The sequence below is a fragment of the Phalacrocorax carbo genome (genome assembly GCF_963921805.1).
Source record: "Phalacrocorax carbo chromosome W unlocalized genomic scaffold, bPhaCar2.1 SUPER_W_unloc_1, whole genome shotgun sequence".
NCBI lineage: Eukaryota > Metazoa > Chordata > Aves > Suliformes > Phalacrocoracidae > Phalacrocorax > Phalacrocorax carbo.
In genome coordinates, this window is record NW_026990243.1 from 195,457 (window position 1) to 211,086 (window position 15,630).

Sequence of the window (15,630 nt, forward strand, 5' to 3'; positions counted from 1 at the left end):
CGGTTTCCACTAGACTCTTATACTCCTGTGGGTCTGGTGTGCCAGGCCATCAGATCCACACAGTCCAGTAAACCCAGTTGTCTCTTTCCTGCACCTGGCAGGGCCCCTCTAGTCCCGATCATAGCATTTGCAACTCACTTCCTGTAAATGTGAATCAAGAGTTTCTCTATTAAGCTCAGAAATAATATCAGCGCTTCTACTCCTCTGTCTGGGTTGTTGCTCACTGGAAACTGGAGCATCATTTTTCTGGGAAGAACCCCTCTGAGTGATTGTTTTTCCTTGCAACTCTCATTCCCGTGCCTCTAGAGTAGAGGTACATTTTCCATCCCACTTCTTCATGTCGTCTTCGTGGTCACGCGGACCACAGAGTGGCTTGTGGTGTGTATCCTCTCTCTTGAGCAAAAGGAGTCTTATTCCTAATGGTTAAGGTACTGGTACGTAGAGGTGAGGAGTACGACATACGTTCTTTGAGTTGCTGGAACTCCCGAGACAGTTTCTCCACAGCTGAGATGAGGGAGGAAGAGATATTTGCTTCATAATCCTGGAGTTTAATCTATTACATGCCCCACCATTGGTGCCTCTTCATCTTTCCAGGATATTGCTGCCAATGAGTTTGCATACGAGGATGGCACGCTCCATACAAACTTCTGCCACATGGGTTGTGTGCGCTGGGCTTCATCTGGATCTTTGGATGACTGTTTGTTTTCCAGGTCACCATAAATCACCTTGAGCACGGCTAATTCCCTTAGATACTGGATGCCTTTCTCCATGGTGGTCCATTTTCCTGGGCGATATATAACATCATCTTTAAAGGGATACCTTTCTTTCACACCTGACAGGAGTCGCTTCCAGAGGCTGAGGACTTGTACCCCTTTTCCAATTGTGTTGTCAATGCCCCCTTCCCTAGAAAGGGTTCCCAGTTGTTTGGCTTCTTTTCCCTCTAGTTCCAGGCTACTGGCCCCATTATCCCAGCATCGGAGCAGCCAGTTGACAATGTGCTCATCTAGACAATGGACGATTTCTTTTCTCATATCTCGCAGCTCACTCAAGGAGAGGGATTGGGTGGTTTCCGTCTCGGTTATGAGTTCTTTCTCTTCTTCCTCTTCTCCCCGTGATGGTCCTGCTTTTCCATCATCTCTTTCTAAACAAGTTGACTTTTGCTTTCAAGATTTTTATCTTGTGTATGAGGGCAACTGATACTGGCATGGGTTGATTCTCTGGTTCGGCTGCAGTGCCTGTTGTGGGGGTTTGAGGGGTTGCAGTGCCTGGCACTGAGGTTGGAGTAGTTGCAGCGCCTCTTACTTCGTCTTTTTTTATCCAGAGGCCTTCTCTTCCCCTTGGGAGCACTGAATACTGTTGAACAGGGCTTGGTAGGCATGGGCCAGGCTCCAGCACGTTGCAGTGATCTGTGTCTCTGGAGTTGCTGGGTTGACAACATACTTCCTCCAAATATTCTACTAATTTCTCAGGATTCTGCACTTTTTCAGGGTTGAAGTTCTAAAACACTGGAGGTGCCCACTGCCCTAGGTATTTGCCCATACTATCCCAGATACCCTGTCACTCATAGCTGTTGAGCCTTGTAACAACTAGTTATGATAACTTGGAAATGAATTTTTATTAAGTTTGGTCTTTTTGCCTGTTTTAGAAATGTTAAATTGAAACTGAATGGAAAGGAAATGTGATTCATTGCCTTTGTGTTTTCTGTTTAGGCAGAGTATTCTTTTCTGTTGTTTGCTGGTTTTATTTCCTGTTTGATTCTGGATGAAATTTGAAAATTTCAACTGCTACAGGTCTATATCGCGCTTGGTTAGTCGCAGTACATGCAGCTCTTGAGTTTAAAATGCAGAGCAGTGTTAAAAAATGCCAGCAGTTTATGCCTATGTAACCCACTTCCTTGTCCACTGGGACTGATGGTAGTACAAGGGTTGACATTTTACAGACATCTTTTGCAGCAGGCTATTGAAATGTGGGGCTTTACAGGTGACATCTTCTTGGTGCGTGGAGGGATGCGTGCAGTGGAGTTCAAAGTGGTGGAGACAGATCCAAGTCCTTACTGCATAGTGGCTCCAGACACAGTGATCCATTGTGAAGGAGAGCCCATCAAACGAGAGGTGAGCAGAATCCTGCCATGCGGTTCTACTGAATCCCCTCTGTCCAAAATCTGTTTTGGTGACAGTCCTTGAGAGCAGCAGTGTTTGCAGTTCTTGTTTTTGCTTTTTGTATATTGAATGTAATGATTAAAATCTCTGGTTTCAGGAGATGAGCTGCTGCTGAAGGTAGTCAGAGAAATGTGCTTCCAGTATCCTTCCTCAGATGCTGAGATAGCACCAATGCTTAGGCTTGCTGATGAGGTGCCATACTTTGGCAGCAGCTGGTTTTGTATCTGCTTCCAGATATCTCATGCTGGACTTAGATGTATCTTTTAATTCCAAAGTTCCTTTGATCCATAGCAGGGAGGGCTTACAATGTTGCTAAATTTCATGCCATGTGAAAAGAAAGCAATTAGTGCTTTTTCAGTGAGAAATTTGAGATCTCTAAATGGTTGATTTATTTTTTTTTTCCTCCCAGATCCTTAAGGTCTCTAGCCTTGAGCGTCCCAAGCTCGAGGCAGCCTGAGTGGATTGACTGTCAGGTCTTGACCACCTTACTGTTACAGAATAGGAAATATCAGAGAAATTAGCTTAGGTGGTTGTATACTTAATAAAGTAAGTGCCTTTTTACTACCTGCAAATCAGGGTGAGTGCTGGTTTGTAGTTAGGTACCTTCTGAAAAACTCACCTCTATTTGACACTTGTGAGACTATGTCTGGGCACTGGATGAGTCCAGTTTGGGCTCTTCAGGACACAGCAGAGATGGATAGGAGCAAGTTCAGCCAAGGCCACCAAAATGAGGAGAAGCTGGAGGTCAGAATGAATGAGGAGCAGCTGGGACAGTGGGTTGATGCAGCATGGAGAAGGGAAGCCTGCCTAGCTTACTGGCAACTGCCTGATGGGAAGGGGTGGATAACCAGGTTCTTCTGAGAGCTGTGCCCAGGGACAGGACTAGAGGCAATGGCACAAGCTGGATCAAGGGAAATTCCCAATAGATGTTAGGAAAAAGGTTTCCCCAAACGCTGGAGCAAGGCCTGGAGAGGGCAGGAGTCTCCAGACCTGGAGAACTTCAGTGCTTGAAGTAGTAGTTCACGTTTGTGGGGCTTGGACTGAGCCCCTCTGAGATTCCAGGCTGTGTTATGTTATTATTTTAGTGTGGCCTGATGTTACAGATAACTAAGGCCAGTAGAGATTTGGACAGCCAAATGAATGGATGCTGTAGAGCTATATTGAAAGAGTTGGTTACAGTTGGTCTTATCTGCACATCTGGATCTTAACACTCTCTGTTAATTTGAGTCAATCCCAAAAACAAACATTATGTTGGAGAACTGTATGGTAGCTAGGGTATGTCAAGTAGTTAGAAATATCACTTACAGTTTAAGGAATAAGTATATTTTATACTGGGCTTTTGTTATCTTAATTTCCTTCTATGACAAGTTTACCCACCTAGTTGACCAAGGGAAGCCAGTCGATGTAATCTTTTTGGATTTCGGTAAAGCTTTCAATGCTGTCTCTCACAGTATCCTCCTGGGCAAAATGTCCAACATACAGCTGGATAAACACCTAATGCAGTGGGTGAGCAATTGGCTGATGGGTCGGGCTCAAAGGGTCATAGTAAATGGGGTTACATCAGGCTGGTGGCCAGTCACTAGTGGGGTTCTGCAGGGATCTATCTTAGGGCCAGTATTCTTTAATCTCTTTGTAAATGACTTGGATGCAGGACTGGAAGGAATGCTAATTAAGTTTGCTGATGACACAAAATTGCGAGGAGCTGTTGACACTCTCGAGGGCAGAGAGGCCCTGCAGAGGGATCTAGACAGACTGGAGAGCTGGGCAATCACCAACCGTATGAAGTTTAACAAGGGCAAGTGCTGAATTTTGCACCTGGGGCATGGCAACCCTGGATGTACGTACAGACTGGGGAATGAGAAGCTGGAGAGCAGCTCTGCAGAGAGGGACCTGGGGGTTCTGGTCAACAGCAAGTTGAACATGAGCTAACAGTGTGCCCTGGCAGCCAAGAGGGCCAACCGTGTCCTGGGGTGCATCAAGCACTGTATTGCAGCCAGTCGAGGGAGGGGATTGTCCCGCTCTACTCTGCGCTGGTGCGGCCTCACCTCGAGTGCTGTGTGCAGTTTTGGGTGCCACAGTACACTAAGGATACAAAGCTACTAGAGAGTGTCCAGAGGAGGGCTACGAAGTTGGTGAAGGTTTTAGAGGGGAAACTGTACGAGAAGTGGCTAAAGTCACTTGGTTTGTTCAGCCCAGAGAAGAGGAGACTGAGGGGAGACCTCATTGCAGTCTACAGCTTCCTCACGAGGGGAGGAGGAGGGGCAGGCACTGATCTCTTCTCTCTGGTGACCAATGATAGGACCGAGGGAATGGCAGGAAGATGTGCCAGGGGAGGTTTAGGTTGGATATTAGGAAAAGGTTCTTCACCCAGAGGGTGGTGGAGCACTGGAACAGGCTCCCCAGGGGGGAGTTAGTCACAGCACCAAGCCCGACACTATTCAAGAAGCACTTGGCCAACGCCCTCAGAGATACGGTGTGAATTTGGGGTTGTCCTGTGCAGGGACAGGAGTTGGACTCGATGATCCTTGTGGGTCCCTTCCAACTCAGGACATTCTATGATTCTGTGATCTTTGTTAGCCACATCAGAGAGTCATGGAACTTGTTTTGCACTAGAGTCTGTAGGGGTCCTGGTAGCAGAGGCTGTCACTCAAGAGGGTGGGCTTCAGTGAGGTCTAGATACGTGCAGGCATTTCCCTTTGCATGTCTGGGAAGAGAGAGCTAAGAAACAATTGTAGAAGACACCAGGAAGACTTGAAAGTGAGAATCTCAAGACAGCAAAAAATGGCAACAAGCAGAAACCTGTATTCCTGGGTTCTGTAGACTGTGAGGGATTGTTGAACTATTGTTTTCACTCAAATGTTTAATGTGTTTCCTTCTGGGTAGGATGAAGAAGAGTCACTGAATGAAGTAGGCTATGATGACATTGGTGGCTGCCGGAAGCAGCTGGCTCAAATCAAAGAGATGGTGGAACTTCCCCTCCGACACCCTGCACTCTTCAAGGCCATAGGAGTGAAGGTAAGTCCCTGCGTGCACCAGGTGGATGAGCGGGCTTGCCCTTGTAGATGACTTGATGTCGGAGGTTTATGAGGTATTGGAAGGGGAATAAGTTATTTGTGGGGTTTTTTGTTTGTTTGTTTTGGGGTGGGTTTGTGTTTTTTTTTAATGCTGGTGTTAGGAAAGTATTTCCTTACATGTTTTGGACACAGATTAAAGTATTGGCAACTTGGAAAGCAGGGGGATGCTTTGGATCAGCACTGTCACTTAGTGGCAAGGTTTTTGTTTGTGTGTCATGCAAAGTAGTAAGGGTGTTGATAGCAGTGCTGGGATGGCAGCTGTTGCATGAGTTTGCATCACAGTTTAAGACTGGCTTTATCAAATGCTTACACCTTCGCTGTGAAGCTACTTAGGCATTCAGATACTAGCTCACCACCTAAGTCCCTTGCCTTTGTCCTCAGCCTCCACGTGGGATCCTGCTGTATGGTCCTCCTGGCACTGGTAAAACACTGATTGCCCGAGCGGTGGCCAATGAAACGGGGGCTTTCTTCTTCTTGATCAATGGTAAGTTTTGTGGCTGCTTTGGTCCCAGATCTGTTGTGTGCTCATTCATCCGTCTCATAATAATGAATGGTATTGATAGGGCTTATAGAGCCACATTGTCTCCCTGACATCCCTCCTTACCTCTTTGAAGTGTGCCTCTTGGGACACTTAGAGGCCATTTGTGTGGAAGCATCTGTAGCGGCACTTCCCTTAAGCTTGATTGTTTTGTAGCAGGGTGGTTGGAAAGACAGCTTTGCAATGCAGGGACTTGGAGTCTGTCTGGCTGAGTGTTAATTGACACTGGTGAGGGCAGAGCTAGGAGTGAAGTGGTGAGATTATTCTATGTATATGGGTGCAGGACGGATGTTTCTGTTGCTGCCAGCATGTTCCATTCAGAAAGGAAGCTGGTCTGCTGTGGATTTCTTTTTTTCCCTCAAGTAAAGCACAAGACCTGTTCTGTTTCACATAACATTAATTAGAAGGAACTGTCCTGAAAGCTATAATGACTACCTTGGGACTTAGCTACAAGTGACAGAACCTCCTATTGATCACTCTTCACCTGCAGCAGTTGAGATGGATACTGGTTTATGTCCAGTAAGGACCAGATTCTGAAATTTTCCTCACTTTTTTTTTTTGTCCCATTTTACAGTGAGTGCTGGAATAACTGAACATTTGTACTTAAGGAATGCTGCTTTTCTTTTCTGATTTCAATCACTTAGACCCATGAAGGTGAAAGCAAAGGGGAGTGTATAGCACAGCATAGCAGTGAGCAGCAGTAGGGAAGTGACTTGCTTTGTATCTCAAGATATCAGATGTAAATGGACTGGTTTTAACCATATGTCGCCCTTTTCATATACTTCCTAAGTGTGTGGAAGGTGTCGCTGCATGCTAATGAGCCAAGTGTCTCTTTAGACACTTGTACTTCTATTGCGTAATAAAAAATAACATTGTCAGAATTAGTGATGCATTCCCTGTCTGCTAGTCCCAATCCTGGAGCTGCAGGCAGTGTTGTAGACAGAGCTGGTATTAATTGGTGAGTTACTTGTAATGAAATGCTCTTAGTACCTGCCTGCACCAGTGGCTCTGCAGCTGGTGCACTTCAGTCAGCTAGCAGCTTTTTGCTCCTGAGGGTCAGGTTTCATTTTCTTGGATCTCTTAGAAGCCTATTTTTCTCTTCGTTACCACTCCCATCAGCATGATGGAAAAATCTGTAAAAACAGAATAAATTTGTGAGTCTGCACTAGTGTTCAGCAATTGTAGAAGATCTCAGGGGAATGCTGTCCTTCCTTCTGGGATTGATGTGCTTACACTTTAATTTATTTATTCTTTGAGAGGAGATAGGTTTTGGGTTTTTGGAATTTTGGGGTGTTGTGTTTTTGGGGGTTGTGTGGTGTTTTGGTTTTTGTTTTGTTTTTTTTTAACTCATTTATAGGATCTTACAGAGGTAAATGTATACCTATGTAATGCAAGCTAAAGACAGCTTCAATATCTTACAGCTTTTTCCTTTTTCCTTCCCTACCCTGATAATTCATCACCATATAATTTAATTGCTTCTCTTGCAAGCTAGGACTGGCATTAACTGTGTGTGGTAGCACATTACAGAGAAGCTCAAGTGTGAAATAGGGTAAGGAAAGAGGCAGCTAAAGGTAGCTCATTGACTAGTGCTGCATTCTGTTAGAGTAAACACCAGAATAATGATAGAAAGTAATTCTGCATGCTGTTCTTGCCTGTTCAGCTGCAAATTTCATGAACTTGGTTGATAGTATTTGCTTTGGCTTGAAATATAGATACTCCCATGTGAATGTTGCACTAAAAAAATTCAGCTGCATGCCTTGGGGCCAGCTGCCTCTCTTCTGGGTGCTACAGTGCCATTATTTTTTTTCAGGTCCTGAGATCATGAGCAAGCTGGCTGGTGAGTCTGAGAGCAACCTGAGGAAAGCCTTTGAAGAAGCAGAGAAGAATGCTCCTGCCATCATCTTCATTGATGAACTGGATGCCATTGCTCCTAAGAGAGAGAAGGTAAAGAAAGCCTGCAGAAGGTAGAATACATCATTTTGATAGCATCTGATGTGAGTCTCTGCATTTGACTACAGGGTAAAGCAGTATTTAACTTAACGCTTGAATTCAGTTGGATATCAGAAGAATCCAATATAGTTCACAATGTTTCTTAACAGCTCATGCCTGTTGTATCTGTCTGCTCTGGTGCAGTACTAGCTCCTGTGCTGTGTTGTAGAGCTTTTGGTCTAATCATTACTTTCTCTCTCCATAGACACATGGAGAGGTGGAACGTCGCATAGTGTCTCAGCTGTTGACTCTTATGGATGGACTGAAACAGAGAGCACATGTGATTGTTATGGCAGCTACCAACAGACCTAACAGCATTGACCCAGCACTCAGGCGATTTGGTAACCACATTTGCCATCTTTTTTTGTGTGTATTAGATACTTTGTTATGGGCTATGCTTCGGGGGCCTTGGAAGGATTGATTAGAAATTAATATTAGACATCTTCTGTGTGTTACATAAACTATTGACTTGTCTCCAGCTACTTGTTTGAAATTTAATTTCTAGGCTTCCAGCCTTTGGTATCACTTTCTGTGCTTTATTAGGTTAGAACTTGTATAAATAATGAAATACTTGGAGGGTAGCACGCTTTTTCACTTCATCAGTTAGGTGAGGCTATTTCAGGACTAAATGCTTAAGGGGTTGTTCATGCCTCAGGTTGCAGAAGGCTCTGAATTGTTCAATTTCTCTTACTTTTATTGATGAGAAGTCTCCTAGTTTCTGAGATTCAGGTTTTCAGAACTTTGCAGTGTGAATGAATGTTGTATGACCAGTTGGTAAAGTCTATAATAGCAAACCAGTCAAGTTTGCAGGAAAAAATGGCCTCTTAAATGTGTAGTGAGACGTTTGAATGCACAGCTATGGCTAAAGGAAAATGATAGGTGTACATACCTTAGTTAATATTGCAGTAATACGTAGGTTTCCTGCCTCCCTAGATATTGGGGCAGTTCATGTTTTCCACTACTTGGGTACTGCTATGAAAGTTCTGAAAAATTAAATCTTTCAGTATTTGTGGACTGTGCTGAGGACACAAAGGTAGGAATAAACAAAAATGTCTCATGGTGCATTGGTTAGGGGAAGTATATTTTCCTATAGATAAGGCTTGGAAAAAACATAAATCCTCTGTGTTTATATAATCTTGATCTCTAGTTAATACAGTAGTCTCACTTTCCCTAAATGGCTAAAGCCTTTCCTCCTTCTCTGATCTGACTTTGCTACTGTGCTGATAGATGCTGCAGAGAAACCCAAAGCTCCGGCATTTTCTGAAATTGTATGTGTATGTGGCTCATCATGTTGTTCTGTCAGAGGAAGGCAGCAACTGCAGCTCCTTTAGTTCACAGAATCAGCAGCTCAACATATGTTTTGTACTCCCCAGGTCGTTTTGACAGAGAGGTAGATATTGGTATCCCAGATGCCACCGGGCGCCTGGAGATCCTGCAGATCCACACAAAAAATATGAAACTGGCTGATGATGTGGATCTGGAACAGGTGAGTAGCATGCTATTAGGAAAGCTTGTCTCTGCAGACAAATGTTCCTTGATGCTCTGTTTTGTAGCGGAAGAGTTGTTATGGCTTGAATAGTGTAAACGTAGTTACTTGTTTAGGACGGGGTGAATGTGTGATCTCTGGGCTTCCTTCTAACTAGTCTACCAGTGACCAAAAATCCTCACTCACTAGTAAAGAATGGCATGGCTAAGTGAAACAAAGATGTATCAGTCCAGTCTGGAAGTACCTTGCCACTGTCCTCCTGGGTTTGTTTGCTGTGGCATTCTCTTTAAAAATAAAGCAAGCCTGAAACAGCGCTCACAGAGCTGGGTGAACACTGTGGTGATACTGGATGGTTACTGTAATCTCTGTCCTGAATGAAGAACTGCAGTCCTCAGGGTTATCTTTCTGTACACCATCTGAATTCCAGTTGCAGCTTTGATCTCAAGTAGAAGGTGGAACAGCAGTATCTTTGTTAAATATGTGATAGCACTTGTCCTGAATTTGCAGCAAAGCACTGATGTTCCTGTCCTGCAGAGTTTTGTTGCACCTTTGAGTGAGTGACCAGAGCATGCATTGCCCTTGCAGAGCGTTTGCTTATATCCCTGTGAATCAGTCAGTGCTCTGCTTTCAGGTGGCAAATGAGACCCATGGCCATGTTGGTGCTGACTTGGCTGCTCTTTGCTCAGAAGCTGCTCTTCAGGCTATCAGAAAGAAGATGGATCTCATAGACCTAGAAGATGAAACCATTGATGCTGAAGTGATGAACTCATTGGCTGTGACCATGGATGACTTCAGGGTAATGCAGGAGTGCCCCTTTTTCTTTTGGGTACAATGTCTAATTGCTTATCTGAACCACGTGAACATAACATGTTAGAATTCATATAATGTTGTTTCTTCTAATGATAGTGGGCTCTGAGCCAGAGCAACCCTTCTGCTCTTCGGGAGACTGTGGTGGAGGTGCCACAAGTTACCTGGGAAGATATTGGTGGTCTAGAAGATGTAAAGAGAGAACTCCAGGAACTTGTACAGGTAAGGGTTTCCAACAGATTTTTGCCTAGTCAGCTTGAAAAATAATAATAAAGTCCAGAACCTCTTCACATTCCTGTTTAGGCTGTGAACAGGGTAAATGCAGAGTTTTAATAGTATTTTCTTGTAATGGACTGAAAATACCATGCTGTTCCATCTTAGTGAACTTAGGGAGAGGAAAGTGCTGGGAAGCAGCATCAGGCTTCCCTTAGCTGAATCTACAGTGACATCTTGGGTGGTGGGTGTTTTGCTACATACAGAAACAGCAGCAGTTCTGCTTCTCTTAAGTGAAGACCAGCAGTGGGACCACTGCTGAGAATCCTGTTGCATGGTGGCTTTATATGCCAAGAAGTGGATGAAGATTCTCATACAGAGAGCATCTGAAGGGCTTTCCATCAGTGTTAGCATAGGGACAGATGAGAAGTAATTGTGAAGCCTTGTATGAAAGGAGAGGCTGGAACAAAGTCATGAATGGTCTGTGGAAACTTCTGGTGCGTTGGGGTGGTTTGGGTTTGATATGTCCCTGCTTTCAGTTGGCACTGTAGGAACAGCCTGTCTGTGAATAAAGCAATCTACTTTTCAGTCTAACTTTCTGGTGTTAAAATCATCACCTATCTCTGACCTTGTTGCGTAGGATAAATGCTTACATCAAACACCTTGCCTGTCTCTGGAGGGCAGAGCAAATAAGTTAGATAATGAGCTGTTCCCTTATGCTCCTGCAGGGCAGAGTGAAGCTGGGGTTAAGTGTGCTGGAAAGCTACCTGAACTGGTACTTAGTTCATAGGTGGAAATAGACTGTTTAAGGCAGCTTTACAATTTAGCTGTGGTGCTTTTCAAACTAGTGCCCATTTAAAAGCTCCAATGGCACTGGGCAGGCAGAATCTTGTATTTAACCCACCAGAAATCTCAGGTAGTGTTTCTGGTAGGAGCAGAAACAAAACTGATCTAGTGAAAGATGTCCCTGCCCATAGCAGGGAGGTTGGACTAGATGATCTTCGAAGGTCCCTTCCAACCCAAACCATTCTGTGATTCTAAGGTACAGACCTGTTTTGGCTCATCATGAGAGGTTTTTGTTTGTTTTGTCCTCCTTCAGTATCCTGTGGAGCACCCAGATAAGTTCCTCAAATTTGGCATGACCCCATCAAAAGGGGTTCTGTTCTATGGGCCACCTGGTTGTGGTAAGACACTGCTGGCCAAAGCCATTGCCAATGAATGCCAGGCAAACTTCATTTCCATCAAGGGGCCAGAATTGCTCACCATGTGGTTTGGCGAGTCTGAAGCTAATGTGCGTGAGATCTTTGACAAGGTAAGTGTATCTTCTACTCCTTGTGCTATGTTTGTGCTGAGATTCCCCAAAAACATTGTCTCCACTGCACTTGTCTTACTGGCCTGGTTCTTGTTTGTGTGTTTTGTGTTTTCCCCACTTGCACTGAGAGCAGAGGCTGCTTTCCTGATGTTAGGGAATTAATCCTCTTTGGAAACATAGCTATTTAAATGGTTTTCTCCTGCTGTAATTTGTACCTGTTGTTACAGGATGATAAATGCCCTGGGGTCTTAGCAGTGAGGCTAGCATTAGGATGGCATAGATATTCTCTGCATCCCTGAAAACTTACTTTGATACCTCATTAGCAATCACCTACTACAGCTTTTCAAAACATGCTATGGGTTCTTCTTCTGCAGTCAGACTAGATGATCACTGTAGGTCCCTTCCAACTGAAACGTTCTGGTTCTGTTTCGGTTCGGGTTTGGGTTCTGGGTCCGGTTCGGTTTACGTTCCGGTTCTGGTTCGGTTCCGGTTTGGTTCTGATTCGGTTCTGGTTCTGGTTTGGTTCTGATTCGGTTCTGGTTCTGGTTTGGTTCTGTTCCGGTTCTGTTCTGGTTCTGCTTCTGTTCTGTTTCTGTTTCATTTTATTTCTGTTCTGGTTCTGTTTCCATTTTGTTTTCGTTTCTGTTTCGGTTCTGGTTTGTTTCTGTTCTGTTTCTGGTTCGGTTCCAGTTCGTTTTGGGTTCGTTTCTGTTCTATTTTCTGGTTCTGGTTTCATTTCTGGTTCTGTTTCTGGTTCCGGTTCGGTTCTGGTTTGGTTCTCTTCTGTTCCTGTCCTGCAATATATATGACTTAGGAATGAGCTCCTACTACCCAGTTCCCCTGTAGATAGTGTGACCTCCTGTCGCAGGAGGTATCTGCATGGATTATCTTGGGAATCCTCACTCCTGTGGTCTGGGAAGATGCTGAAAGAGCAAAGTTGGAAGGAGAGTGAGAGAGAAAAATTTAGGTTGAGAGGGAACCTCAGAGGCCATCTGGTCTAGCTGTTTGTCCAGAGCAGGGAGATAACTTGGAAATTCAGTCAGGTTGCTCAGGGCCTCGTGTTCTGAACATGTGCTAAGGATGGAGAATACCTGACCTCTCTGGGCCTTGTGCTAGTGTTTGAGTGCTCTCATTGTGAAGAAATTTTTTTTTCCTTATTTCTAACTGGAATTATATTTTCTTTCTTCATCCTTTCACTGCACACCTTGAAGAAGGGTCTGGCTCCCTTTTCCCTATAACTACCCATTAGGTAGCTGAAGACAACAATTGGATTTCTCCCTTCCATTTGATATATCTTGCCTACCAATACTTGAGTGCCTAAATAACCAACTGATGTCCCCAGATCTTGCAGGGAGAGTTCTGGTCCAGGCAAATCGGCTGCAGCTTTCCCTCTAGGCGTTGGAGTTACCACCCTTCTGCTTGGTTCACAGTGCTCCTAGCTTTGGGGAAACTGCACCAACCAGAGCGGTGACAAAGATGCCTTAGCTGCCTCACGAGATGACAATCAGGACACCAACCACCTCAAGGGTGTGTGTGGCTATAGTGGGTCCTCGTGCACCCCTCCAGGGAAACCTGTGTGCTCAAGCACCTCTCTGAAATGCCTGTACACCAATACATGCAGCATGGGGAATAAACAGGAGGAACTAGAGGTCTGTGTGCGGTTGCAGGGCCATGATCTCACTGCAGTCACAGAGACATGGTGGGATAGCTCGCATGACTGCAATGCTGTCATGGATGGCTACAGGCTTTTTAGGAAACACAGACCAGCAAGGCGAGGTGGGGGAGTTGCTCTTTAAGTGAGGGAGCAACTGGAATGCATCGAGCTCTGCCTTGGAGTGGAAGGAGAACAGGTTGAGAGCTTGTGGGTAAAAATTAAGGGGCAGACAAATATAGGCAACACTGTTGTGGGCGTTTACTACAGACCACCTGATCAGGAAGAGGAAGTTGGTGAAGCCTACAGGCAGCTGGAAGTAGCTTCACAATCACAGGCCCTGGTTCTCATGGGGGACTTCAACCACCCTGATATTTGCTGGAAAAGCAACACAGCGAGGTGTGCACAATACAGGAGGTTCCTGCAGAGCATCGAGGATAACTTTTTGATGCAGGTGGTGGAGCAGCCAATGAGGTGAGATGTGCTGCTCGACCTTATACTAACAAGCAAGGAGGGGCTGGTTGAGGATGTGAGAGTTGGGGGTAGCCTTGGCTGCAGTGACCATGAGATGGTGGAGTTCAGGTTCCTACATGGTAGAAGCAGGACAACAAGTAGGATTACAACCCTGGACTTCAAGAGGGCCACCTTTGGCCTCTTCAAAGACCTGCCTGGAGGAATTCCATGGCTCAGGGCTCTGGAAAGCAGGGGGGTCCAAGAGAGCTGAACAGTATTCAAGGACCACCTCCTCCGAACTCAAGACTGGTGCATCCTTAGGAGGAAGAAGTCAAGCAAAGGAGCCAGGAGACCCGCATGGATGACCAAAAAGCTTATAGAGAAACTTGAATGGAAGAAGGAGGTTCACAGTATGTGGGAAAAGGGACTGGCCACTTGGGAGGAATACAGGAATGTTGTCAGGGTATGCAGAGATGCGATGAGGAAGGCCAAGGCCCGCTTGGAGCTCAGTCTGGCAAGGGATGTCAAGGATAACAAGAAGGGCTTCTTCAAATACATGAGCAGTAAAAGGAAGACTGGGGATACAGTGGGCCCACTGCTGAACATGGTGGGGGCCCTGATGATGCAGGATGCAGAGAAGGTGGAGTTACTGAATGCCTTCTTTGCCTTGGTCTTTATTGCTGTGGCTGGGCCTCAGGCATCTCAGTCCCCAGAGGAGAGAGGAAAAACCTGGAGAAAGGAGGACTTCCCCTTGGATGAGGAGGATTGGGTTAGAGATCACCTATGCAAACTGGATCCTCGCAAATCCATGGGCCCCGATGGGATGCACCTGCAGGTGCTGAGGGAGCTGGCAGATGTTCTTGCTGAAGCCACTCTCCACGATCTTTGAAAGGTCATGGAGGACAGGAGAGGTGCCCGAGGACTGGAGGAAAGCAAATGTCACTCCTATCTTCAAAGAGGACAAGAAGGAGGACCTGGGGAACTATAAGCCAGTCAGCCTCACCTCCGTCCCTGGAAAGGTGATGGAGCAGTTCATCCTGGAGGTCATCTCCAGGCATGCAGAGGACAAGAAGGTTATCAGAAGCAGTCAACATGGATTCACCAAGGGGAGATCATGCTTGACCAACCTGATAGCCTTCTATGATGGCATGACTGGCTGGGTTGACGAAGGGAGAGCAGTGGATGTTGTTTACCTTGATTTCAGCAAGGCGTTCAACACTGTCTCCCATAACGTTCTCACAGACAAGCTAAGGAAGTGTGGGTTAGATGAGAGGACAGTGAGGCATATTGAGAACTAGCTGAATGGCATATCTCAGAGGGTCGTGATCAAGGGAGCAGAATCTGCTTGGAGGCCTGTAACTCGCGGTGTTCCCCAGGGGTCTGTGCTGAGTCCAGTCCTGTTCAATATATTCATCAGTGACCTGGACGAAGGGACAGAGTGTAACCTCATCAAGTTTGCTGATGATACCAAGCTGGGAGGAGTGGCTGATACACCAGAAGGCTGCACTGCCATCCAGCGAGACCTGGAGAGGCTGCAGAGCTGGGCCGAGGGGAACCTGATGAAATTCAGCAAAAGCAAGTGCAAGGTCCCGCACCTGGGGAGGAACAACCCCATGCACCAGTACAGGCTGGGGGTTGACCTGCTGCAAAGTAGCTCTGTTGAGGAGGACCTGGGAGTGCTGGTGGGCAGCAGGTTGATTATGAGCCAGCAATGTGCCCTTGTGGCCAAGAAGGCCAATGGTAACCTGGGATGCATATAAAGGAGTGTGGCCAGCAGGTCGAGAGAGGTTGCCCTCCCCCTCTACTCTGCCCTAGTGAGACTACATTTGGAGTACTGTGTCCAGTTCTGGGCCCCCCAGTTTAAGAAGGACAGGGAACTGCTTGAGCAAGTCCAGTGGAGAGCTCGAAAGATGATCAGGGGACTGGAGCATGTCCCTTATGAGGAAAG

At 45.8% G+C, this 15,630-nt stretch overlaps 1 protein-coding gene across 1 annotated transcript in view; it reads left to right on the plus strand.

The window, feature by feature from the left end:
* The window catches only part of LOC135310792 (transitional endoplasmic reticulum ATPase-like), a 36,308-nt gene that overhangs the window by 13,693 nt on the left and 6,985 nt on the right, over positions 1-15,630 (plus strand). The window contains exons 5-13 of the mRNA XM_064439769.1: positions 1,981-2,111; positions 5,043-5,174; positions 5,615-5,717; positions 7,582-7,715; positions 7,966-8,101; positions 9,134-9,246; positions 9,878-10,042; positions 10,153-10,275; positions 11,366-11,578. Of these exons, the coding sequence (XP_064295839.1) occupies positions 1,981-2,111; positions 5,043-5,174; positions 5,615-5,717; positions 7,582-7,715; positions 7,966-8,101; positions 9,134-9,246; positions 9,878-10,042; positions 10,153-10,275; positions 11,366-11,578 (1,250 nt within the window). The remainder of the gene's footprint in view (positions 1-1,980; positions 2,112-5,042; positions 5,175-5,614; positions 5,718-7,581; positions 7,716-7,965; positions 8,102-9,133; positions 9,247-9,877; positions 10,043-10,152; positions 10,276-11,365; positions 11,579-15,630) is intronic.